At 46.1% G+C, this 26,795-nt stretch overlaps 1 protein-coding gene across 1 annotated transcript in view; it reads left to right on the forward strand.

The window, feature by feature from the left end:
- Positions 1-2,332: 2,332 nt before the first annotated feature.
- The window catches only part of ANXA4 (annexin A4), a 57,745-nt gene continuing 33,282 nt past the window's right edge, over positions 2,333-26,795 (forward strand). Inside the window, exons 1-3 of the mRNA XM_038746681.1 lie at positions 2,333-2,420; positions 13,465-13,552; positions 21,682-21,776. Of these exons, the coding sequence (XP_038602609.1) occupies positions 2,418-2,420; positions 13,465-13,552; positions 21,682-21,776 (186 nt within the window). The 5' untranslated portion in view covers positions 2,333-2,417. The remainder of the gene's footprint in view (positions 2,421-13,464; positions 13,553-21,681; positions 21,777-26,795) is intronic.

A 26,795-nucleotide genomic window follows, 5' to 3' on the forward strand; every position in this document is an offset into this window, starting at 1 on the left:
GGGGCTCACATTCTTCATCCCTATTTTACAGATGAGATCGCTGAGGCCCAGAGAAGTGAAGCGACTTGCCCAAGGTCACACAGCAGACAAGTGGAGGAGCCAGGATTAGACTGTAAGCAGAGCACTGTGTAAGCGCTTGGGAGAGTACAATACAGCAGTATAACAGACAGAGAAGCAGCGTGGCTCAGTGGAAAGAGCACAGGCTTTGGAGTCAGAAGTCAGGGGTTCATATCCCAGCTCCACCAATTGTCAGCTGTGTGATTTGGGGCAAGTCACTTCACTTCTCTGGGCCTCAGTTACCTCATCTGTAAAATGGGGATTAAGACTGGGAGCCCCCCGTGGGACAACCTGATCACCTTGTAACCTCCCCAGCGCTTAGAACATGGTAAGTGCTTAATAAATGCCATCGTTATTATTCCCTGCCCACAACGAGCTCACAGTCTAGAGGGGGAGAGAGATATTAATAGAACGTCTATAATGTCTGTAAAATAAAATAAAAAAATAAAAATAAGTAAATGACGGATAAGTGCTGTGGGGCTGCGGTGGGGTGATGAATAAAGGGAGCAAGTCAGGGCGACGCAGAAGGGAGTGGAAGACCGAGGTGGCAGAAACGTTCTTTGTCCACAGTGAGCTTATAGTCATTTGATCATATTTATTGAGTGCTTACTGTGTGCAGGGCACTGTACTAAGTGCTTGGGGGTGTACAATATAGCAATAAACAGAATCATTCCCTGCCCACAGTGAGCTTACAGTATGGAGGGTAAGCTTACAGTTTAGAGGACAAACTTACAGTCTAGAGGGGAAGACAGACATTAATATCAGTAAATAATTCCAACATGTTGTTTGGGCAAATAGAAGCGGCCGTGTCCAAGTGATGCATTTTTCCTTGGCTTTGGTTAATGGCGTTCCTGGCTCCGGGTGGGACAGAATGACTAACTCCTCTTGGAAAATCATTTTCCAAACAGTAGGTTTACTTCTGAGACTCATAAATGCAGGGAGGTTTGGGATAGCTGATGTTCCAACCTTCAATCAGTGAATCATCTCATACTGAGCACTGTACTGGGCTCTTGGGATGATGATGATAATAATGATGGCATTTATTAAGTGCTTACTATGTGCAAAGCACTGTTCTAAGCGCTGGGGTGGTTGCAAGGTGATCAGGTTGTCCCACGGGGGACTCACAGTCAATCCCCATTTTACAGATGAGGTAACTGAGGCCCAGAGACACACCGTAAGCACTCAATAAATAATAATAATAATGGCATTTATTAAGCACTTACTATGTGCAAAGCACTGTTCTAAGCGCTGGGGAGGTTACAGGGTGATCAGGTTATCCCACGGGGGGCTCACAGTCTTAATCCCCATTTTACAGATGAGGTTACTGAGGCACAGAGAAGTGAAGTGACTTGCCCAAAGTCACCCAGCTGACAAGTGGCAGAGCCAGGATTTGAACCCATGACCTCTGACTCCAAAGCCTGGGCGCTTTCCACTGAAGTGACTTGTCCAAAGTCACCCAGCTGACAAGTGGCAGAGCCAGGATTTGAACCCATGACCTCTGACTCCAAAGCCCGCGCTCTTTCCACTGAAGTGACTTGCCCAAAGTCACCCAGCTGACAAGTGGCAGAGCCAGGATTTGAACCCAGGACCTCCGACTCCAAAGCCCGGGCTCTTTCCACTGAAGTGACTTGTCCAAAGTCACCCAGCTGACCAGTGGCAGAGGCAGGATTGGAACCCATGACTTCCGACTCCAAAGTCCGTGCTCTTTCCACTGAGCCACGCTGCTTCTCTGAAGCGCTTGACGAACACCGTCGTTATCATTATTCTTATTATCCACCCCAGGGCTCAGTCGAGCGTCTGCCACATAGTAAGTGCTTGATAAGCACCATAAAAAGTCCCCCTGAACCCAGCTCCCTTTGAATGCCCTCTAGATGGTAAGCTCATTGTGGGCAGGGAATTTCACTGTTTATCATTGTATTGTACTTTCCCAAGCACTTTTGTACGGTCTCCCCCTCTCCCCCTCTTCATCCCCCCCCTCCGCCTTACCTCCTTCCCTTCCCCACTGCACCTGTATATATGTATATATGTTTGTACGTATTTATTATTCTATTTATTTTACTTGTACATATTTATTCTATTTATTTTATTCTGTTAATATGTTTTGTTCTCTGTCTCCCCCTTCTAGACTGTGAGCCCACTGTTGGGTAGGGACCGTCTCTAGATGTTACCAACTTGGACTTCCCAAGTGCTTAGTACAGTGCTCTGCACACAGTAAGCGCTCAATAGATACGATTGAATGAATGAATGAATGAAAAGGGAATGTTTCTTTTCTCGTAGTGTGGAATTGCGGCCCTCGTCTCGGAAACTATCCGACTTCTGCCCGGACGTTGCAGGGGTGATCTTGGTGGAGAGTTCGAGTCATGGTAAGGCCCCCCACAGCCCATGTCACGCCCTCCGCACTCTTCCCATCCCCACCCGCCGGATGCCCGCCGTACCAGGCAGGGCCTAGGACCAGATAAGGGGATCAATCATTCATCAACAGGGCAGACAAAGTGCAATTTGCTCAACAGATGGACCCGATTGCAGTCCCCGGGACCTCCTCATTATCTCCTCAGCTTCATATATATATAATAATGATGGCATTTGTTAAGCGCTTACTATGTGCAAAGCACTGTTCGAAGCGCGGTGGGTACAAGGTGATCAGGTTGTCCCAGGTGGGACCAGATAAGGGGATCAATCATTCATCAACAGGGCAGACAAAGTGCAATTTGTTCAACAGATGGACCCGATTGCAGTCCCCGGGACCTCCTTAATCTCCTCAGCTTCATGTATATATAATAATGATGGCATTTGTTAAGCGCTTACTATGTGCAAAGCACTGTTCGAAGCGCTGGGGGGATACAAGGTGATCAGGTTGTCCCACGTGGGACCAGATATGGGGATCAATCATTCATCAACAGGGCAGACAGTGCAATTTGTTCAACAGATGGACCCGATTGCAGTCCCCGGACCTCTTCATTGTCTCCTCAGCTTCGTGTATATATAATAATGATGGCATTTGTTAAGCGCTTACTATGTGCAAAGCACTGTTCGAAGCGCTGGGGGGATACAAGGTGATCAGGTTGTCCCACGTGGGACCAGATAAGGGGATCAATCATTCATCAACAGGGCAGACAAAGTGCAATCTGCTCAACAGATGGACCCGATGGCAGTCCCCGGGACCTCCTCGTTGTCTCCTCAGCTTCATGTATATATAATAATGATGGCATTTGTTAAGCGCTTACTATGTGCAAAGCACTGTTCTAAGCTCTGGGGGGACACAAGGTGATCAGGTTGTCCCACGTGGGACCAGATAAGGGGATCAATCATTCATCAACAGGGCAGACAAAGTGCAATTTGCTCAACAGATGGACCCAATGGCAGTCCCCGGGACCTCCTCGTTGTCTCCTCAGCTTCATGTATATATAATAATGATGGCATTTGTTAAGCGCTTACTATGTGCAAAGCACTGTTCTAAGCTCTGGGGGGACACAAGGTGATCAGGTTGTCCCACATGGGACCAGATAAGGGGATCAATCATTCATCAACAGGGCAGACAAAGTGCAATCTGCTCAACAGATGGACCCGATGGCAGTCCCCGGGACCTCCTCGTTGTCTCCTCAGCTTCATGTATATATAATAATGATGGCATTTGTTAAGCGCTTACTACATGCGAAGCACTGTTCTAAGCTCTGGGGGGACACAAGGTGATCAGGTTGTCCCACATGGGACCAGATAAGGGGATCAATCATTCATCAACAGGGCAGACAAAGTGCAATTTGCTCAACAGATGGACCCGATTGCAGTCCCTGGGACCTCCTCGTTGTCTCCTCAGCTTCATATATATATAATAATGATGGCATTTGTTAAGCGCTTGCTACGTGCGAAGCACTGTTCTAAGCGCTGGGGGGATACAAGGTGATCAGGTTGTCCCACGTGGGACCAGATAAGGGGATCAATCATTCATCAACAGGGCAGACAAAGTGCAATTTGCTCAACAGATGGACCCGATGGCAGTCCCCGGGACCTCCTCGTTGTCTCCTCAGCTTCATATATATATATTAATGATGGCATTTGTTAAGCACTTACTATGTGCAAAGCACTGTTCGAAGCGCTGGGGGGATTCAAGGTGATCAGGTTGTCCCACGTGGGACCAGATAAGGGGATCAATCATTCATCAGCAGGGCAGACAAAGTGCAGTTTGCTCAACAGATGGACCCGATGGCAGTCCCCAGGACCTCCTCCTTGTCTCCTCAGCTTCATGTATATGTAATAATGATGGCATTTGTTAAGCGCTTACTATGTGCGAAGCACTGTTCGAAGCGCTGGGGGGATACAAGGTGATCAGGTTGTCCCACATGGGACCAGATAAGGGGATCAATCATTCATCAACAGGGCAGACAAAGTGCAATTTGCTCAACAGATGGACCCGATGGCAGTCCCCGGGACCTCCTCATTATCTCCTCAGCTTCATATATATATAATAATGATAGCATTTGTTAAGCGCTTACTATGTGCGAAGCACTGTTCTAAGCGCTGGGGGGGATACAAGGTGATCAGTTTGTCCCGCGTGGGGCTCACAGTCTTCATTCCCGTTTGACAGATGAGGGAACTGAGGCTCAGAGAAGTGAAGTGACTTGCCCAAGGTCACACAGCAGACATGTGGGGGAGCCGGGATTCGAACCCATGACCTATGACTCCAAAGCCCGTGATCTTTCCACTGAGCCACGCTGCTCCTGTATATATGTTTGTACAGATTTACTACTCTATTCATTTTACTTGTACATATTTACTATTCTATTTATTTTGTTAATGATGTGCATCTAGCTTTACTTCTATTTATTCTGAGGACTTGACACCCGTCCACGTGTTTTGTTTTGTTGCCTGTCTCCCCCTTCTAGACTGTGAGCCCATGGTTGGGTAGGGACCCTCTCTATATGTTGCCAGCTTGTACTTCCCAAGTGCTTAGTACAGTGCTCTGCACAAAGTAAGCGCTCAATACGATTGATTGAATGAATGAATGAATTCATTCAACTGCTTGAATATTACTCTATTTATTTATTTTATTTGTATATATTTATTCTATTTATTTTACTTTGTTAATATGTTTTGTCTTGTTGCCTGTCTCCACCTTCTAGACTGTGAGCCCGCTGTTGGGTAGGGACCATCTGTATATGTTGCCAGCTTGTACTTCCCAAGCGCTTAGTACAGTGCTCTGCACACAGTAAGTGCTCAATAAATGCGATTCATTCATTCAATCAATCAATCAATCGTATTCATTCAGTTGTATTTATTGAGCGCTTACTGTGTGCAGAGCACTGTACTAAGCGCTTGGAAAGTAAATATAGCAATAAAGAGAGACAATCCCTGCCCACAACGGGCTTCTCCTCAGCTTCTCTTCAGCTCCTTCTCCTCACCTTCATTCATTCAGTCGTATTTATTGAGCGTTTACTGTGTGCACAGCACTATACTAAGTGCTTGGAAAGTACAATATAGCAATAAAGTGAGACAATCTCTGCCCACAATGGGCTTCTCCTCAGCTTCTCCTCAGCTCCTACTCCTCAACTTCATTCATTCAATCGTATTTATTGAGTATTTACTGTGTGCAGAGCACTGCACTAAGCGTTTGGAAAGTACAATATAGCAATAAAGTGAGACAATCTCTGCCCACAACAGGCTTCTCCTCAGCTTCTTCTCAGCTTCTTCTCAGCTCCTTCTCCCCAGCTTCCCCTCAGCTCCTTCTCCTCAGCCTTATTCATTCAGTCATATTTATTGAGCATTTACTGTGTGCAGAGCACTGTACTAAGTGCTTGGAAAGTACAATATAGCAATAAAGTGAGACAATCTCTGCCCACAACGAGCTTCACCTCAGCTTCTTCTCAGCTCCTTCTCCTCAGCTTCTTCTCAGCTCCTTCTCCTCAGCTTCTCCTCAGCTCCTTTTCCTCCGCTTCATTGATTGTCATATTTATTGAGCGTTTACTGTGTGCAGAGTACTGTACTACGTGCTTGGAAAGTACAATATAGCAATAAAGTGAGACAATCTCTGCCCACAAAGGGCTTCTCCTCAGCTTCTCCTCAGCTTCTCCTCAGCTCCTTCTCCTCAACTTCATTCATTCAATCGTATTTATTGAGCATTTACTGTGTGCAGAGTACTGTACTAAGCGCTTGGAAAGTACAATATAGCAATAAAGTGAGACATTCTCTGCCCACAAAGGGCTTCTCCTCAGCTTCTCCTCAGCTTCTCCTCAGCTCCTTCTCCTCAACTTCATTCATTCAATCGTATTTATTGAGCATTTACTGTGTGCAGAGTACTGTACTAAGCGCTTGGAAAGTACAATATAGCAATAAAGTGAGACATTCTCTGCCCACAAAGGGCTTCTCCTCAGCTTCTCCTCAGCTTCTCCTCAGCTCCTTCTCCTCAGCTTCATTCATTCAATCGTATTTATTGAGCGTTTACTGTGTGCAGAGCACTGTACTAAGCGCTTGGAAAGTACAATATAGCAATAAAGTGAGACAGTCTCTGCCCACAAAGGACTTCTCCTCAGCTTCTCCTCAGCGCCTTCTCCTCAGCTTCATTCATTCAATCGTATTTATTGAGCGTTTACTGTGTGCAGAGCACTGTACTAAGCACTTGGAAAGTACAATATAGCAATAAAGTGAGACAATCTCTACCCACAATGGGCTTCTCCTCAGCTTCTTCTCAGCTTCTCCTCAGCTCCTTCTCCTCAGCTTCATTCATTGTCGTATTTATTGAGCGTCTCCTGTGTGCAGAGCACTGTACTAAGCGCTTGGAAAGTACAATATAGCAACGGGCTTCTCCTCAGCTTCTCCTCAGCTCCTTCTCCTCAACTTTAATTCAATTGTATTTATTGAGCATTTACTGTGTGCAGAGTACTGTACTAAGTGCTTGGAAAGTACAGGATAGCAATAAAGTGAGAAAATCTCTGCCCACAATGGGCTTCTCCTCAGCTGCTTCTCAGCTTCTCCTCAGCTCCTTCTCCTTCGCTTCATTCATTCAATCGTATTTATTGAGCGTTTACTGTGTGCAGAGCACTGTATTAAGCGCTTGGAAAGTACACTATAGCAATAAAGAGAGACAATCCCTGCCCACAATGGGCTTCTCCTCAGCTCCTTCTCCTCCGCTTCATTCATTCAATCATATTTATTGAGCGTTTACTGTATGCAGAGTACTGCACTAAGCTCTTGGAAAGTACAATATAGCAATAAAGTGAGACAATCGCTGCCCACAATGGGCTTCTCCTCAGCTTCTCCTCAGCTCCTACTCCTCAGCTTCATTCATTCAGTTGTATTTATTGAGCATTTACTGTGTGCAGAGCACTGTACTAAGCGCTTGGAAAGTACAATATAGCAATAAAGTGAGACAATCTCTGCCCACAACAGGCTTCTCCTCAGCTGCTCCTCAGCTTCTTCTCAGCTCCTTCTCCTCAGCTTCATTCATTCAGTTGTATTTATTGAGCGTTTCCTGTGTGCAGAGCACTGTACTAAGCGCTTGGAAAGTACAATATAGCAATAAAGTGAGACAATCTCCGCCCACAAAGGGCTTCCCCTCAACTTCTCCTCAGCTCCTTCTCCTCAGCTTCATTCATTCAGTTGTATTTATTGAGCATTTACTGTGTGCAGAGCACTGTACTAAGCGCTTGGAAAGTACTTTATAGCAATAAATAAAGACAATTTCTGCCCACAGTGGGCTTCTCCTCAGCTTCTTCTCAGCTTCTCCTCAGCTCCTTCTCCTCAGCTTCTTCTCCTCAGCTTCTGGGGCCTGGCCAGGTAAGGGCGGCTCCATTCAATTATTTACCAAAATGGCCCGTCCTGTCCGGTCGCGGAGTTGTGGGTGCGAGGATGTGTGCGTGTGTGTGTTTAATAATAATCAATATAATTATGGGATTTGTTAAGCACTTACTATAAACCAGGCATCGTACTAAGCGCTGAGGTGGATTCAGGCAAATCGGGTTCAGTCATTCACCCATTCAATCGTATTTATTGAGCGCTTACTTTGTGCAGAGCACTGTACTAAGTGCTGGGGTGGATTCAAGCAAATTGGGTTCATCCAGTCGTATTTGTTGAGCGCTTACTGTGTGCAGAGCATTGTACTAAGCACTTGGGAAAGCACACCACCACCATAAGCATCGTGGCTCAGTGGAAAGAGCCCGGGCTTTGGAGTCAGAGGTCGTGGGTTCAAATCCTGCCTCCGCCAATTATCATCATCATCATCATCAATCATATTTATTGAGCGCCTACTATGCGCAGAGCACTGTACTAAGCGCTTGGGAAGTACAAATTGGCAACATATAGAGACAGTCCCTGCCCAACAGTGGGCTCACAGTCTCAAAGGGGCTGTATGACTTTGGACAAGTCACTTAACTTCTCTAGGCCTCAGTCACCTCATCTGTAAAATGGGGATTAAGACTGTGAGACCCTGTGGGACAACCTGATCACCTTGTATCCTCCCCAGCGCTTAGAACAGTGCTGTGCACATAGTAAGCGCTTAATAAATGCCATTATTATTATAAGCAGTGACATTCCCTGCCCACAGTGAGTCTAGAGGGGTTGGCCACAGTCCCAGTCCCACGTGGAGCTCGCAGTCTCAGATGAGGGAACTGAGGCTAAGAGAAGTGAAGTGACTTACCCAAGGTCACACAGCAGACACGGGGCGAACCTGGGATTAGAACCCATGACCTTCTCACTCCCACTCTAGCCTCTATGGGTCCCACCCTCACCAGCTCCCTGGGGGGCAGCCAGCAAGACGGGGCTGGTGTGTACATGTGTGTGTGTTTGTGTGTGTACACACGTGTGATGATGATGATGATAGCATTTGTTAAGCGCTTACTATGTGCAAAGCACTGTTCTAAACGCTGGCCCATATCCCACTTTCAATAAAAGCAGCGTGGCTTAGTGGTTAGAGCCTGGGCCTAGTTCATGGGGTTTTAATCCCAGGTCCGCCCCCCCTTTTTTTTTTAATCATATTTATTGAGCGCTTACTGTGTGCAGAGCACTGGACTAAGCGCTTGGGAAGTCCAAGTTGGCAACATATAGAGCCGGTCCCTACCCAACATCATCATCATCAATCGTATTTATTGAGCGCTTACTGTGTGGAGAGCACTGTACTAAGCGCTTGGGAAGTACAATTTGGCAACATATAGAGACGGTCCTTACCCAACATCATCATCATCATCAATCATATTTATTGAGCGCTTACTGTGTGCAGAGCACTGTACTAAGCTCTTGGGAAGTACAATTTGGCAACATATAGAGACAGTCCCTACCCAACAGTGGGCTCACAGTCTAAAAGGCTCACAGTCTGAGAAGCAGCGTGGCTCAGTGGAAAGAGCCTGGGCTTTGGAGTCAGAGGTCATGGGTTCGAATCCCACTCCGCCACATGTCTGCTGTGTGACCTTGGGCAAGTCACTTAACTTCTCTGAGCCTCAGTTCCCTCATCTGGAAAATGGGGATGAAGACTGCGAGCCCCACGTGGGACAACACGTGGAGAAGCAGCGTGGCTCAGTGGAAAATGCTCGGGCTTTGGAATCAGAGGTCATGGGTTCAAAGCCCGGCTCTGCCAATTGTCAGCTGTGTGACTTTGGGCAAGTCACTTCACTTCTCTGAGCCTCAGTTACCTCATCTGTAAAATGGGGATTAAGACTGTGAGCCCCCCGTGGGGCAACCTGATCACCTTGTATCCTCCCCAGTGCTTAGAACAGTGCTTTGCACATAGTAAGCGCTTAATAAATGCCATCATTATTTATTTATTTATTATTTGCAACTTGATCCACTTGTATCGCCCCCAGCACTTAGAACAGTGCTCTGCACATAGTAAGCGCTTAACAAATGCCAACATTATTATTATTATTATTAGAAGGGGGAGACAGACAACAAAACAAAACATATTAACAAAATAAAATAAATAAAATAGTAAATGTGTACAAGTAAAATAAATAGAGTAATCAATCTGTACAAACATATATACAGGTACTGTGGGGAGGGGAAAGAGGTAGGTCCAGGGGGGATGTGGAGGAGGAGAGGGAAAAAGGGGCTCAGTGTGGGAAGGCCTCCTGGAGGAGGTGACCTCTAAGTAGGGCAGGTGAGCTCTCAGTAGGGCAAGGCCTACTGTCCGCTGTGTGACCTTGGGCAAGTCACTTTACTTCTCTGGACCTCAGTTCCCCCATCTGCATAATGGGGATTCAGACTATATACCCCACATGGGACAGGGACAGTGTCCAAGCTGATTTGCTTGTATCCACCCCAGTAATAATAATAAATAAATAATAATGGCATTTATTAAGCGCTTACTATGTGCAAAGCACTGTTCTAAGCGCTGGAGAGGGTACAAGTTGATCAGGTTGTCCCACGTGGGGCTCACAGTCTTAATCCCCATTTTACAGATGAGGGAACTGAGGCACAGAGAAGTGAAGTGACTTGCCCTAAGTCACACAGCTGACAATTGGTGGAGCCGGGATTTGAACCCATGAACTCTGACTCCAAAGCCCAGGCTCTTAGTACTTAGTACAGTGCCTGGCACATAGTAAACGCTTAACAAATACCATAATAATAATAATAAGCCCCTTGTGGGCAGGGATTGTCTCTCTCTATTACTGTACTGTACTTTCCAAGCGCTTAGTACAGAGCTCTGCACACAGGGGAGAGAGAGAGAGAAAGAGAGAGAGTAGAGACAGAGGAGCAGCATGGCTTAGTGAGAAGCAGTGTAATTAGTGGAAAGAGCTTAGTACAAGTGCTTAGTACAGTGCTCTGCACACAGTAAGCGCTCAATAAATACTATTGATTGATTGGAAAGAGCCCGGGCTTTGGAGTCAGGGGACATGGGTTCTAATCCCGGCTCTGCCACTTCTCTGCTGTGTGACCTTGGGCAAGCCGCTTCACTTCTCTGGGCCTCAGTAACCTCATCTGCAAAATGGGGATTAAAACCGTTAGCCCCACGTGGGACAATCTGATGACTTTGTGCCTACCCCAGCGCTTAGAACAGTGCTTGGCACATAGTAAGCGCTTAACAAATATCATTATTATTATTATTATTAGTGCAAAGAACCCGGGCTTGGGAGTCAGGGGACATGGGTTCTAATCCTGGCTCCGCCACTTAACAGCTGTGTGACTCTGGGCAAGTCACTTCACTTTTCCGTGCCTCAGTGACCTTATCTGGAAAATGGGGATGAAGACTATGAGCCCCATATTGGACAACCTGATTACCTTGTATTTGCCCCAGTGCTTAGAACAGTGCTTGGCACGTAGTAAGGGTCTTAATAAATGCCATCATTATTAGAGGGAGAGAGAGAGAGAAAGAGAGAGGGGAGAGAGGAAGAGAGAGTATATATGTTTGTACATATTTATTACTCTATTTATTTTACTTGTACATATCTATTCTATTTATTTTATTTTGTTAGTATGTTTGGTTTTGTCTCCCCCTTTTAGACTGTGAGCCCACTGTTGGGTAGGGACTGTCTCTATATGTTGTACTTCCCAAGCGCTTAGTACAGTGCTCTGCACACAGTAAGTGCTCAATAAATACGATTGATTGATTGATTGATTGAGAGAGAGGAAGAGAGGGGGGTGAGGAAAAGAGAGGGGGGAGAGGGAGAGAGAGAGGAGAGTGTGTGTGTTTCTTTGTGTATCCCACCCTCATCAGCTCCTGGCAGGATGGGAAGGAAGCCTTATCCTGGTCAAACGTCATTCTAAAATCCCAATTATCCCCTTAGACCTGACTCCATCCATCAGTTTCCCCTGCGGAGAGTCAACCCGCCCTCTTCTCAACCTCAGTCCGAGCTCTTGGCTCCTCCTCTAGACTGTCAGCTTGTTGTGGGCAGGGACTATGTCTCTTCGTCATCATCATCAATCGTATCTATTGAGCGCTTACCGTGTGCAGAGCACTGGACTAAGCGCTTGGGAAGTCCAAGTTGGCAACATCTAGAGACGGTCCCTACCCAGCAGTGGGCTCACAGTCTAAAAGGGGGATACAGGGAACAAAACCAAACATACTAACAAAATAAAATAAATAGAATAGATAGGTACAAGTAAAATAAATCAATAAATAGAGTAATAAATATGTACAAACATATATACATATATACTCTTCTGTTCTGTTGGACTCTCCCAAGTGCTTAGCACAGTGTCCGGTGCACAGTAAGCACTCAATAAGTGCCGCTGATTGATTGCTTCCCGTGGCCGCCTTGTTCCATGAGGACTTATCCCCAATTTGGAAAATGGAAAAGACAGGGGGGCAGCGCTTCGCATTTGGATTTGTCCCCTTTATTCCCGCTGACCCTCAGCCCTACAGCACTTATATCCTTATAATAATAATGATGGCATTTGTTAAGTGCTTACAATAATAATGATAATAATAATAATAATAATAATGGCATTTATTAAGTGCTTACTATGTGCAAAGCACTGTTCTAAGCACTGGGGAGGTTACAAGGTGATCAGGTTGTCCCAATTCTTATAATAATAATGATGGCATTTGTTAAGCACTTACTATAATAATAATAATAATGGCATTTATTAAGTGCTTACTATGTGCAAAGCACTGTTCTAAGCACTGGGGAGGTTACAAGGTGATCAGGTTGTCCCACGGGGGCTCACAGTCTTAATCCCCATTTTACAGATGAGGTAACAGGCACAGAGAAGTTAAGTCACTTGCCCAAAGTCACACAGCTGACAACTGGCAGAGCCGGGATTCAAACCCATGACCTCTGACTCCCAAGCCCGGGCTCTTCCCACTGAGCCACGCATGTGCTGAGCACTGTTCTGAGTGCTGGGGGGATACGAGGTGATCAGGTTGTCCCACGTGGGGCTCGCAGTCTTCATCCCCATTTTACAGATGAGGTCACTGAGGCTCAGAGAAGTCAAGTGACTTGCCCAAGGTCACACAGCAGACATGTGGCGGAGCCGGGATTAGAACCCGTGACCTCTGACTCCCAAGCCTGGGCTCTTTCAATCAATCAATCAATCAATCGTATTTATTGAGCGCTTACTGTGTGCAGAGCACTGTACTAAGCGCTTTCCACTGAGCCATGCTGCTTCCTTATCCGCAATATAATTAAAGGTCTGCCTCCTCTTCTAGACTGTCAGCTCGTTGTGGGCAGGGAATGTGTCTGTTCATTATTCCGTTGTACTCTCCCAAGCGTTTAGCCCAGGGCTGTGCACACAGTAAGCGCTCAGTAAATACCACGGACTGATTCCCTCCTTCCCCTCACAAATCATCACTTGGGTCCATGCCTCCAATTTATTTCTAGTAAAGTCCGAATCCCCCTCTAGATTGTCAGTTCGTCTGAATATGGGAATATGCCCGTTCACTGTTCGATTGTACTCGCCCGAGCGCTTAGTACAGTGCTCTGCGCATGGTAAGCGCTCAATAAATGTGACCGATTGAGTGAATGAAACCTCTTTCTCCGTGCCCAGGCAACCAAAGGTGGCACAGTCAGAGCTGCTCTGCGTTTCAATGCCGCTGAAGATGCGCAGAAGCTGAGGAAGGCGATGAAAGGCCTAGGTAAGTTTCCCAATCAGCGGCGTCGTTCAAGAGCTGAGAGAGGGAGGTGGAGGCTAGGCGAGACGCCCCTAAACCAAACGGCAACACCCGACTTCATGAGAAGCAGAGCGGCCTAGGAGAGGGCGTGGGTTCTAATCCCGGCGCCGCCACTTATCGGCCGTGTGACTTTGGGCCAGTCACCTCACTCCTTTGCGCCTCAGTTACCCCATCTGTAAAATGGGGATGAAGACTGTGAGCCCCCCGTGGGACAACCTGATCACCTTGTAACCTCCCCAGCGCTTAGAACAGCGCTATGCACATAGTAAGTGCTTAATAAATGCCATCATTATTATTATTATTATCTGTGAAATGGGGATTAAGACTGTGAGCCTCATGTGGGACAACCTACCTTGTAACCTCCCCAGCGCTTAGAACAGTGCTATGCACATAGTAAGTGCTTAATAAATGCCATCATTATTATTATTCTTATATGTAAAATGGGGATTAAGACTGTGAGCCTCGTGTGGGACAACCTGACTACCTTGTAACCTCCCCAGCGCTTAGAACAGTGCTATGCACATAGTAAGTGCTTAATAAATGCCATTATTATTATTATTATCTGTGAAATGGGGATTAAGACTGTGAGCCTCATGTGGGACAACCTACCTTGTAACCTCCCCAGCGCTTAGAACAGTGCTATGCACATAGTAAGTGCTTAATAAATGCCATTATTATTATTATTATCTGTAAAATGGGGATTAAGACTGTGAGCCTCATGTGGGACAACCTGACTACCTTGTAACCTCCCCAGGGCTTAGAAAAGTGCTTGGCACATAGTAAGCGTTTAACAAATACCATCATTATTATTATTAGATAATAATGGGGATTAAGAATGGGCTTAGAAAAGTGCTTGGCACGTAGTAAGCGTTTAGCAAATACCATCATTATTATTATTATCTGTAAAATGGGGATTAAGACTGTGAGCCTCATGTGGGACAACCTGACTACCTTGTAAACTCCCCAGCGCTTAGAAAAGTGCTGGGCACATAGTAAGCGTTTAACAAATCCCATCATTATTATTATTTCTGTTATTATTATAGACCCCAGGCCCAAAAGTCAGAGGACCTGAGCCCTATTCCCATTTTTGCCACGTTTCTGCTGTGTGACCTCTCGACTGTCAACTCCTTTTGGGCAGGGAATTTATCCACCCCGTTGAGGGCAGGGAATTAAATTGTGTGCTTATTGTTGGACTCTCTCAAGTGCTTAGTACAGTGCTCGGCATACAATAAACGCTCAGTAAATGCAATTTTTTATGGCATTTATTAAGCGCTTACTATGTGCAAAGCACCGTTCTAAGCGCTGGGGAGGTTACAAGGTGATCAGGTTGTCCCACGGGGGTCTCACAGTCTTAATCTTATTACTCTATTTATTCATTTATTTATTTATTTTACTTGTACATATCTATTCTATTTATTTTATTTTGTTAGTATGTTTGGTTTTGTTCTCTGTCTCCCCCTTTTAGACTGTGAGCCTACTGTTGGGTAGGGACCGTCTCTATATGTTGCCAACTTGGACTTCCCAAGCGCTTAGTCCAGTGCTCTGCACACAGTAAGCGCTCAATAAATACGATTGATGATGATGAGCCCACTGTTGGGTAGGGACTATCTCTATATGTTGCCAACTTGTACTTCCCAAGCGCTTAGTACAGTGCTCTACACACAGTAAGCGCTCAATAAATACGATTGCTTGATTGATTGATTGATTAACCCCCTTTTCCAGATCAGGTAACTGAGGCTCAGAGAAGTGATGTGACTTGCCCCAAGTCACACAGCTGACAGTTGGCGGAGCTGGGATTCGAACCCATGACCTCTGACTCCAAAGCCTGTGCTCTTTCCATTGAGCCACGCTGCTCCTGACCTTGGGCAAGTCGCTTCACTTCTCTGGGCCTCAGTTCCCTCCCCTGCAAAATGGGGATTCGATCCCTGTACTCCCTCCTACTTCGACTGTGAGCCCCATGTGGGACCTGATTAGCTTGGATCTGCCCCGGCGCTGCTTAAAGTAGCACCACGGCTCAGTGGCAAGAGCTCTGGCTTGGGAGTCAGAGGTCATGGGTTCTAATCCCGGCTCCACCACTCATCAGCTGTGTGACTTTGGGCAAGTCACTTCACTTCTCTGGGCCTCAGTGACCTCATCTGGACAATAGGGATTTCGACTGTGAGCCCTACGTGGGACAACCTGATCACCTTGTATCTCCCCCAGTGCTTAGAACAGTGCTTGGTACATAGTAAGCGCTTAACAAATACCGTCATTATTATTATTGTTATTATTCTCTATGTCTCAGTTACCTCATCCGTAAAATGGATATGAAGACTGTGAGCCCCACGTGGGACAGCCTGATCACCTTGTGTCTCCCCCAGCGCTTAGAACAGTGCCTGGCACATCAATCAATAGATCAATCGTATTTATTGAGCGCTTACTGTGTACAGAGCACTGTACTAAGCGCTTGGGAAGTACAAGTTGGCAACATATAGAGACAGTCCCTACCCAACAGTGGGCTTACAGTCTAGAAGACTGCACATAGCCGACACTTAACAAATTATTTATCATTACAGTGTTTGGCACACAGTAAGCGCTTAACAAATACCACTGTTACTGCTATAATTATTTTTATCATTATTATCGTTATTAAGCGTGGCTTAGTGGAAAGAGCATGGGCTTGGAAGTCAGAGGTCGTGGGTTCTAATCCCGGCTCCGCCACTCGTCAGCTCTGTGACTTTGAGCAAGTCACTTAGCTTCTCTGCGTCTCTGTCAAATGGGGATGAAGACTGTGAGCCCCACGGGGGGCAACCTGATTATCTTGTATCTCCCCCAGTGCTCAGAACAGTGCTTGGCACATAGTAAGCGCTTAACAAATACCATCATTATTATTTATTATCATTATTGGCTTCGGACGATCCTCGCCCCGCCAGTCTTCGATCCTGCAGGTTTTCTTCACTGATTCACCTCACCGTACCTCGTTCTCGCCCATCCCGCCATCGACCCCCGGCCCCCGTCCTCCCCCGGGCCTGGAATGCCCCCAATCCCTCTGCCCATCCGCCGCGCTCGCTCTCTTCCTCCCTTCAAGGCCCTACTGAGAGCTCACCTCCTCCAGGAGGCCTTCCCACACTCAGCCCCTTCCTTCCTCTCCCCCTCGCCCCCCTCTCCACCGCCCCCATCTTACCTCCTTCCCTTCCCCACAGCACCTGTATATATGTATATATGCTTGTACATATTTATTACTCTGTTTATTTTACTTGTACATATCTATTCTATTGATTTTATTTTGTTAGTATGTTTGGTTTTGTTCTCTTTCTCCCCCTTTTAGACTGTAAGCCCACTGTTGGGTAGGGACTGTCTCTATATGTTGCCAACTTGTACTTCCCAAGCGCTTAGTCCAGTGCTCTGCACACAGTAAGCGCTCAATAAATACGATTGATGATGATGATGATGATGATTCGGGGCCTACTGGATAAAGCTCAGCTCTGGGAGCCGGAGGACTTGGGTTCTTCTCCTGGTTCCTCCCCTTGTCTGCTCTGTGACCTTGTGCCTCAGTTACCTCATCTGTCAAACGAGGATTAAGACCACGTGCCCCATATGGAACATGGACTGTGTCCAACCTGACTAGCTTGGATCTATCCCGGTGTTATCAAGTGCCTGGCACAGAGTAAGCGCTTAACAAATACCATATAAAAATAAAAGGGTCTTCCGGCTCTAAGTTGTTCATTCGTAGGACTTGGCAGCATTTAAGCTACTGATTGTCTCCTTCCTCCTTCCACTTATCCGGCCTCCGATCACCTGTATATATGTATATATGTTTATACATATTTGTTACTCATTTATTTATTTATTTTACTTGTACATATCTATTCTATTTATTTTATTTTGTTAGTATGTTTGGTTTTGTTCTCCGTCTCCCCCTTCTAGACTGTGAGCCCACTGTTGGGTAGGGACTGTCTCTATATGTTGCCAACTTGTACTTCCCAAGCTCTTAGTACAGTGCTCTGCACACAGTAAGCGCTCAATAAATACGATTGATGATGATGATGATTCGGGGCCTACTGGATAAAGCTCAGCTCTGGGAGCCGGAGGACTTGGGTTCTTCCCCTGGCTCCTCCCCTTGTCTGCTCTGTGACCTTGTGCCTCAGTTACCTCATCTGTCAAATGAGGATTAAGACCACATGCCCCACATGGACTGTGTCCAACCTGACTTGCTTGGATCTATCCCGGTGTTATCAAGTGCCTGGCACAAAATAAGCGCTTAACAAATACCATATAAAAATTAAAGGGTCTTCCGGCTTTAAGGTGTTCGTTCGTAGGACTTGGCAGCATTTAAGCGACTGACTCTCTCCTTCCTCCTTCCACTTATCCGGCCTCCGATCACCTGTATATATGCATATATATTTGTACATATTTGTTACTCTATTTATTTATTTATTTATTTATTTTACTTGTACATATCTATTCTATTTATTTTATTTTGTTAGTATGTTTGGTTTTGTTCTCTGTCTCCTCCTTTTAGACTGTGAGCCCACCGTTGGGTAGGGACTGTCTCTATATGTTGCCAACTTGTACTTCCCAAGCGCTTAGTGCAGTGCTCTGCACACAGTAAGCGCTCAATAAATACGATTGATGATGATGATGATGATGATTCGGGGCCTACTGGATAAAGCTCAGCTCTGGGAGCCGGAGGACTTGGGTTCTTCCCCTGGCTCCTCCCCTTGTCTGCTCTGTGACCTTGTGCCTCAGTTACCTCATCTGTCAAACGAGGATTAAGACCACGTGCCCCATATGGAACATGGGCTGTGTCCAACCTGACTAGCTTGGATCTATCCCGGTGTTATCAAGTGCCTGGCACAGAGTAAGCGCTTAACAAATACCATATAAAAATAAAAGGGTCTTCCGGCTCTAAGTTGTTCATTCGTAGGACTTGGCAGCATTTAAGCGACTGATTCTCTCCTTCCTCCTTCCACTTATCCGGCCTCCGATCACCTGTATATGTGTATATATGTTTGTACATATTTGTTACTCTATTTATTTATTTATTTATTTTGCTTGTACATATCTATTCTATTTATTTTATTTTGTTAGTATGTTTGGTTTTGTTCTCTGTCTCCCCCTTTTAGACTGTGAGCCCACTGTTGGGTAGGGACTGTCTCTAGATGTTGCCAACTTGTACTTCCCAAGCGCTTAGTCCAGTGCTCTGCACACAGTAAGCTCTCAATAAATACGATTGATGATGATGATGATGATGATTCGGGGCCTACTGGATAAAGCTCAGCTCTGGGAGCCGGAGGACTTGGGTTCTTCTCCTGGTTCCTCCCCTTGTCTGCTCTGTGACCTTGTGCCTCAGTTACCTCATCTGTCAAACGAGGATTAAGACCACGTGCCCCATATGGAACATGGGCTGTGTCCAACCTGACTAGCTTGGATCTATCCCGGTGTTATCAAGTGCCTGGCACAGAGTAAGCGCTTAACAAATACCATATAAAAATAAAAGGGTCTTCCGGCTCTAAGTTGTTCATTCGTAGGACTTGACAGCATTTAAGCGACTGATTCTCTCCTTCCTCCTTCCACTTATCCGGCCTCCGATCACCTGTATATGTGTATATATGTTTGTACATATTTGTTACTCTATTTATTTATTTATTTATTTTGCTTGTACATATCTATTCTATTTATTTTATTTTGTTAGTATGTTTGGTTTTGTTCTCTGTCTCCCCCTTTTAGACTGTGAGCCCACTGTTGGGTAGGGACTGTCTCTAGATGTTGCCAACTTGTACTTCCCAAGCGCTTAGTCCAGTGCTCTGCACACAGTAAGCTCTCAATAAATACGATTGATGATGATGATGATGATGATTCGGGGCCTACTGGATAAAGCTCAGCTCTGGGAGCCGGAGGACTTGGGTTCTTCTCCTGGTTCCTCCCCTTGTCTGCTCTGTGACCTTGTGCCTCAGTTACCTCATCTGTCAAACGAGGATTAAGACCACGTGCCCCACATGGACTGTGTCCAACCTGACTTGCTTGGATCTATCCCGGTGTTATCAAGTGCCTGGCACAGAGTAAGCGCTTAACAAATACCATATAAAAATAAAAGGGTCTTCCGGCTCTAAGTTGTTCATTCGTAGGACTTGGCAGCATTTAAGCGACTGATTCTCTCCTTCCTCCTTCCACTTATCCGGCCTCCGATCACCTGTATATATGTATATATGTTTGTACATATTTGTTACTCTATTTATTCATTTTACTTGTACATATCTATTCTATTTATTTTATTTTGTTAGTATGTTTGGTTTTGTTCTCTGTCTCCCCCTTTTAGACTGTGAACCCACTGTTGGGTAGGGACTGTCTCTAGATGTTGCCAACTTGTACTTCCCAAGCGCTTAGTACAGTGCTCTGCACACAGTAAGCGCTCAATAAATACGATCGATGATGATGACAATAAAGATGTCCCAAGAAAAGAGAACGATAGAGTTCCTGCACTTTATCTCTTCTTTATTGCATTTATCCCGCCGTTCCCAAGTCCTCTCCGTGGTCTGGAATTCCCTCCCCCTCCATCTACGCCAGACCACCCCTCTCCCCACCTTCTCCCCACCGCGCCTCGGTGGAGCCGGGATTAGAACCCGTGTCCTTTGACTCCCTGAGCCCGGGCTCTTTCCACTAAGCCACGCTTAATAATGATAATATCGTCATCATCAATCGTATTTATTGAGCGCTTGCTGTGTGCAGAGCACTGGACTAAGCGCTTGGGAAGTACAAATTGGCAACATATAGAGACAGTCCCTACCCAACAGTGGGCTCACAGTCTAAAAGTAATAATAATGATAATGATAATAATAATAATGATAATGACACCTCGCCCCCTCCTCCCTCCCCTCCCTTCTGTCCGTGTCCATCCCAGCCCGCACCCTCCGCTCCTCCGCTGCTAATCTCCTCCCCGTTAGGCCTCGTTCTCACCTGTCCCGCCATCGACCCCCGGCCCACGTCCTCCCCCGGGCCCGGAATGCCCCCAATCCCTCTGCCCATCCGCCAAGCTAGCTCTCTTCCTCCCATCAAGGCCCTGCTGAGAGCTCACCTCCTCCAGGAGGCCTTCCCACACTGAGCCCCTTCCTTCCTCTCCCCCTCGTCCCCCTCTCCATCCCCCCATCTTACCTCCTTCCCTTCCCCACAGCACCTGTATATATGTATATGTGTTTGTACATATTTATTACTCTATTTATTTATTTTACTTGTACATATCTATCCTATTTATTTTATTTTGTTGGTATGTTTGGTTTTGTTCTCTGTCTCCCCCTTTTAGACTGTGAGCCCACTGTTGGGTAGGGACTGTCTCTATGTGTTGCCAATTTGTACTTCCCAAGCACTTAGTACAGTGCTCTGCACATAGTAAGCGCTCAATAAATACGATTGATGATGATGATGATAACAGTAACAATAACAGTAACAGTGATGTTAAGTGCAAAGATGTATTAAGGTCCCGTCTCTTCCCAACAACCAATCGTTTTAACTGAGGGATTACTGTGGGAAGAGCACTGTACTAAGCGTTTGGGAGAGTTGGTAGCCATGTTTCCTGTCCGCAGGGAGAGACCTTCCCCGATTATAAGCCTTTCTTCTTCCCTGGTTTGCTCGCCCTTCTGCCTCATCTATGCACTTGAGTCTGTGACCTTTGGGGATCTGTTTATTTTATTTTGTTAGTATGTTTGGTTTTGTTCTCTGTCTCCCCCTTTTAGACTGTGAGCCCACTGGTGGGTAGGGACTGTCTCTATATGTTGCCAATTTGTACTTCCCAAGCGCTTAGTACAGTGCTCTGCACATAGTAAGCGCTCAATAAGTACGATTGATGATGATGATGATTTGGTGTCTGCTCATTCATTCAGTGATATTTATTGAGCATTTACCGTGTGCAGAGCACTCTGCTGAGCGCTTGGGAGAGTCCAGTACGACAATAAACACGCACATTCCCTGCCCACAACGAGCTTGCAGTCTGGAGGGAGAGACGGCCACGAACAGAAATAAATCAGTGACGGCCGTGCTGTCCTGAGCGCTTAGTCCAGTGTTCCGCGCACAGCGAGCGCTCAGTAAATACGACTGATGGATCGATTCCCCCCCCGCAGGAACCGATGAAGATGCCATCATCGCGGTGCTGGCTCACCGGAGCATAGCTCAACGCCAGGAAATCAAAATAGCCTACAAGTCGACCATCGGAAGGGTAAGTCCCAGCTGGCGACACCGTTCACGTCCGGACTTTTCAGGCCTAGTGGAAAGAGCCCGGGCCTGGGTTCGAATCTTGACTCCGCCTCGCTTCTGCTGGGTTGACCTTGGCCAGGTTGCTTCACTTCTCTGGGCCTCAGTTCCCTCGCCTGTAAAATGGGGATTGAGACGGTGAGCCCCGCGTGGGACAGGGACTGTGTCCAACCTGATTAGCTTGTATCCACCCCAGCGCTTAGTACAGTGCCTGGCACACAGTAAGTGCTTAACAAATACCACAATTATTATTATTATTATTGTCACTTCACTTCTCTGTACCACAGATTCCTCATCTGTAAATATCGATGAATCAATCATATTTACTGAGTGCTACCATGTGCAGAGCACTGCACTAAGCGCTTGGGAGAGTCCAATGCTCTGTGCCTCAGTTGCCTCATCTGTAAAATGGGGATTAAGACTGTGAGCCCCATGTGGGACAACCTGATCACCTTGTATCTACCCCATCATCATCATCAATCATATTTATTGAGCGCTTACTATGTGCAGAGCACTGTACTAAGCGCTTGGGAAGTACAAATTGGCAACATATAGAGACAGTCCCTACCCCAGCGCTTAGAACAGTGCTTGGAACGTACTAAGCGCTTAACAAATACCATCATTATTATTAGTACAACAGAATTAGCAGACATGTTCCCTGCCCATAAAGGTTTAGAGGTGGAGACAGACATTCATTCAGTAGTATTTATTGAGCGCTTACTGGGTGCAGAGCACTGTACTAAGTGCTTGGGAAATACAATTCAGCAACATATAGGGACAATCCCTGCCCACAACGGGCTCACGGTCTAGAAAGACAGACATTAATATGAATAAGTAATTTATAATACATAATATACAATTTAAAGATATGGACATAAGGTTGGGGGTGGGTGAATATTGAATGGGCAAAGGTCACAGATTGAAATGCTCAGAAAGACAGATATTAATATGAATAAGTAATTTATAATATATATAATATACAATTTAAAGACATGGACATAAGCACTGTGGGGTTGTGGGGGGTGAATATTGAATGGCCAAACGTCATAGATTGAAATGTGTAGAAAGACAGGCATTAATATGAATAAGTAATTTATAATATATAGTATACAATTTAAAGATATGGACATTCATTCATTCATTCAGTCGTATTTATTGAGCGCTTACTGTGTGCAGAGCACTGGACTAAGCGCTTGGGAAGTCCAAGTTGGCAACATATAGAGACGGTCCCTACCCAACAGCGGGTTCACAGTCTAGAAGGGGGACACAAGCACTGTGGGGTCGGGTGGGGTGAATATTGAATGGCCAAAGGTCACAGATTGAAATGCATAGAAAGACAGACATTAATATGAATAAGTAATTTATAGTATATGGTATACGATTTAAAGATATGGTCATAAGCACTGTAGGGTTGGGCGGGGGTGAATATTGAATGGCCAAGGGTCACAGGTTGAAATGCGTAGAAAGACATTACTATGAATAAGTAATTTATATTATATAATATACAGTTTAAAGATATGGACATAAGCACTGTGGGGTTGGGGTTGGGTGAATATTGAACGGCCAAAGGTCACAGATTGAAATGCATAGAAAGAAAGACATTAATATGAATAAGTAATTTATAATATATGGTATACGATTTAAAGATATGGTCATAAGCACTGTAGGGTTGGGCGGGGGTGAATATTGAATGGCCAAAGGTCACAGGTTGAAATGCGTAGAAAGACATTACTATGAATAAGTAATTTATATTATATAATATACAGTTTAAAGATATGGACATAAGCACTGTGGGGTTGGGGTTGGGTGAATATTGAATGGCCAGAGGTCACAGATTGAAATGCATAGAAAGAAAGACATTACTATGAATAAGTAATTTATATTATCTAATATATAATTTAAAGATATGGACATAAGCACTGTGGGGTTGGGAGGGGTGAATATTGAATGGCCAAAGGTCACAGATTGAAATGCATGAAAAGAAAGACATTAATATGAAGCAGCCTGGCTCAGTGGAAAAAGCACGGGCTTTGGAGTCAGAGGTCACGGGTTCAAATGCCGCTCCACCAATTGTCAGCTGTGTGAATTTGGGCAAGTCATTTCACTTCTCTGGGCCTCAGTTCCCTCATCTGTAAAATGGGGATGAAGACTGTAAGCCCCTTGTGGGACAACCTGATCACCTTGTAACCCCCCAGTGCTTAGAACAGTGCTTGGCACATAGTAAGTGCTTAACAAATACCATCATTATTATTATTATTATTATTATCATTACTATTAAACTATGCAGCACAGCATGTGGAGCATTCATTCATTCATTCAGTTGTATTCATTGAGCGCTTACTGTGTGCAGAGCACTGTACTAAGCGCTTGGGAAGTACAAGTTGGCAACATATAGAGACGGTCCCTACCCAACAAGGGGCTCACTGTAATAGGCATTTGGGAGAGTACAATAGTGTAGGTAGACGCCCCCTTCTTGACTGTCAGCTTGTAGGGGGCAGGGAATGTGTCCGTTAATTGTTGTAGTGTACTCTTCCAAGTGCTTAGTACAGGGTTCAGCACACAGTAAGTGCTCCATAAATCCAAGGAATACGATTGATTTCTAGAAACATTCCCTGCCCTCAAGGAGGTGACAGTCTTCTGTCTCTCCCCACTCCAGCGTGGCTCAGTGGAAAGAGCCTGGGCTTTGGAGGCAGAGGTCATGGGTTCAAATCCCAGCTCCGCCAAGCACTTCTCAGTGCCTCAGTTACCTCATCTGTAAAATGGGGAATAAGATTGTGAGCCCCCCCATGGGACAACCTGATCACCTTGTAACCTCCCCAGCGCTTAGAAGCTTTGCACACAGTTAGCGCTTAATAAATGCCATCATTATTATTATAGAGAAACAGTGTGGCTCAGTGGAAAGAGCCCGGGCTTTGGAGTCAGAGGTCATGGGTTCAAATCCCGGCTCCGCCACTTGTCAGCCATGTGACTTTGGGCAAGGCACTTCACTTCCCTGGGCCTCAGTTCCCTCATCTGGAAAATGGGGATGAAGACTGTGAGCCCCCCGAAGGACAACCTGATCACCTTATAACCTCCCCAGCACTTAGAACAGTGCTTGGCACATAGTTAGCGCTTAATAAATGCCATCATCATTATTATAGAGAAGCAGTGTGGCTCAGTGGAAAGAGCCCGGGCTTTGGAGTCAGAGGTCATGGGTTCCAATCCCGGCTCCGCCACTTGTCAGCCGTGTGACTTTGGGCAAGTCACTTCACTTCCCTGGGCCTCAGTTCCCTCATCTGGAAAATGGGGATGAAGACTGTGAGCCCCCCGTGGGACAACCCGATCACCTTGTAACCTCCCCAGCGCTTAGAACAGTGCTTTGCACATAGTAAGCGCTTAATAAATGCCATTATTATTATTATTATTACCTTGTAACCTCCCCAGCGCTTAGAACAGTGCTTTGCACATAGTAAGTGCTTAATAAATGCCATCATTATTATTATTCTGCTGCCCGAATCGTTTTGCTTCCAAAACGTTCGGACCAGATTTCCTCACTCCTCAATAACCTCCGATGGTTGCCCATCCACCTCCGCATCAAACAAAAACTCCTCCCCCTGGGCTTCCAGGCTGTCCATCCATCCATCCATCCATCCCTCCCCTGGCCCCCTCCTCCCTCACCTCCCTTCTGTCCTTCTCCAGCCCAGCCTGCACCCTCCGCTCCTCTAATCCAACCTTCTCACCGGGCCTCCCTCTCGTCTACCTCGCTGCCAACCTCTCGCCCACACCCTACCTCTGGCCTGGATCTCCCTCCCTCCTCATATCCGACGGATCACCATCATCATCATCAATCGTATTTATTGAGCGCTTACTGTGTGCAGAGCACTGGACTGAGCGCTTGGGAAGTACAATTTGGCAACATATGGAGACAGATCATCATCATCAATCATATTTATTGAGCGCTTACTATGTGCAGAGCACTGTACTCATTGCTCTCCCCCGCTTCAAGGCCTTATTGAAGGCCCATCTCCTCCAAGAAGTCTGCCCTGACTGCGCCCTCCTCTCCTCTTCTCCCACTCCCTTCTGTGCCGCTCTGACTTGCTCCTTCATTCATCCTCCCTCCTATCAATCAATCAATCAATCAGTCAATCGTATTTATTGAGCGCTTACTGTGCGCAGAGCACTGTACTAAGCACTTGGGAAGTACAATTTGGCAACATATACAGATCATTGCTCTCCCCCGCTTCAAGGCCTTACTGAAGGCCCATCTCCTCCAAGAAGTCTGCCCTGACTGCACCCTCCTCTCCTCTTCTCCCACTCCCTTCTGTGCCGCTCTGACTTGCTCCTTCATTCATCCTCCCTCCTATCAATCAATCAATCAGTCAGTCGTATTTATTGAGCGCTTACTGTGTGCAGAGCACTGGACTAAGCGCTTGGGAAGTACAATTTGACAACATATAGAGACAGATCATTGCTCTCCCCCGCTTCAAGGCCTTACTGAAGGCCCATCTCCTCCAAGAAGTCTGCCCTGACTGCACCCTCCTCTCCTCTTCTCCCACTCCCTTCTGTGCCGCTCTGACTTGCTCCTTCATTCATCCTTCCTCCTATCAATCAATCAATCAGTCAGTCGTATTTATTGAGCGCTTACTGTGTGCAGAGCACTGTACTAAGCGCTTGGGAAGTACAATTTGGCAACATATAGAGACAGATCATTGCTCTCCCCCGCTTCAAGGCCTTATTGAAGGCCCATCTCCTCCAAGAAGTCTGCCCTGACTGCGCCCTCCTCTCCTCTTCTCCCACTCCCTTCTGTGCCGCTCTGACTTGCTCCTTCATTCATCCTCCCTCCTATCAATCAATCAATCAATCAGTCAATCGTATTTATTGAGCGCTTACTGTGTGCAGAGCACTGGACTAAGCGCTTGGGCAGTACAATTTGGCAACATATAGAGACAGATCATTGCTGTCCCCCGCTTCAAGGCCTTATTGAAGGCCCATCTCCTCCAAGAAG

Source organism: Tachyglossus aculeatus, chromosome 5 (assembly GCF_015852505.1).
Source record: "Tachyglossus aculeatus isolate mTacAcu1 chromosome 5, mTacAcu1.pri, whole genome shotgun sequence".
In the NCBI taxonomy this organism is placed as follows: domain Eukaryota; kingdom Metazoa; phylum Chordata; class Mammalia; order Monotremata; family Tachyglossidae; genus Tachyglossus; species Tachyglossus aculeatus.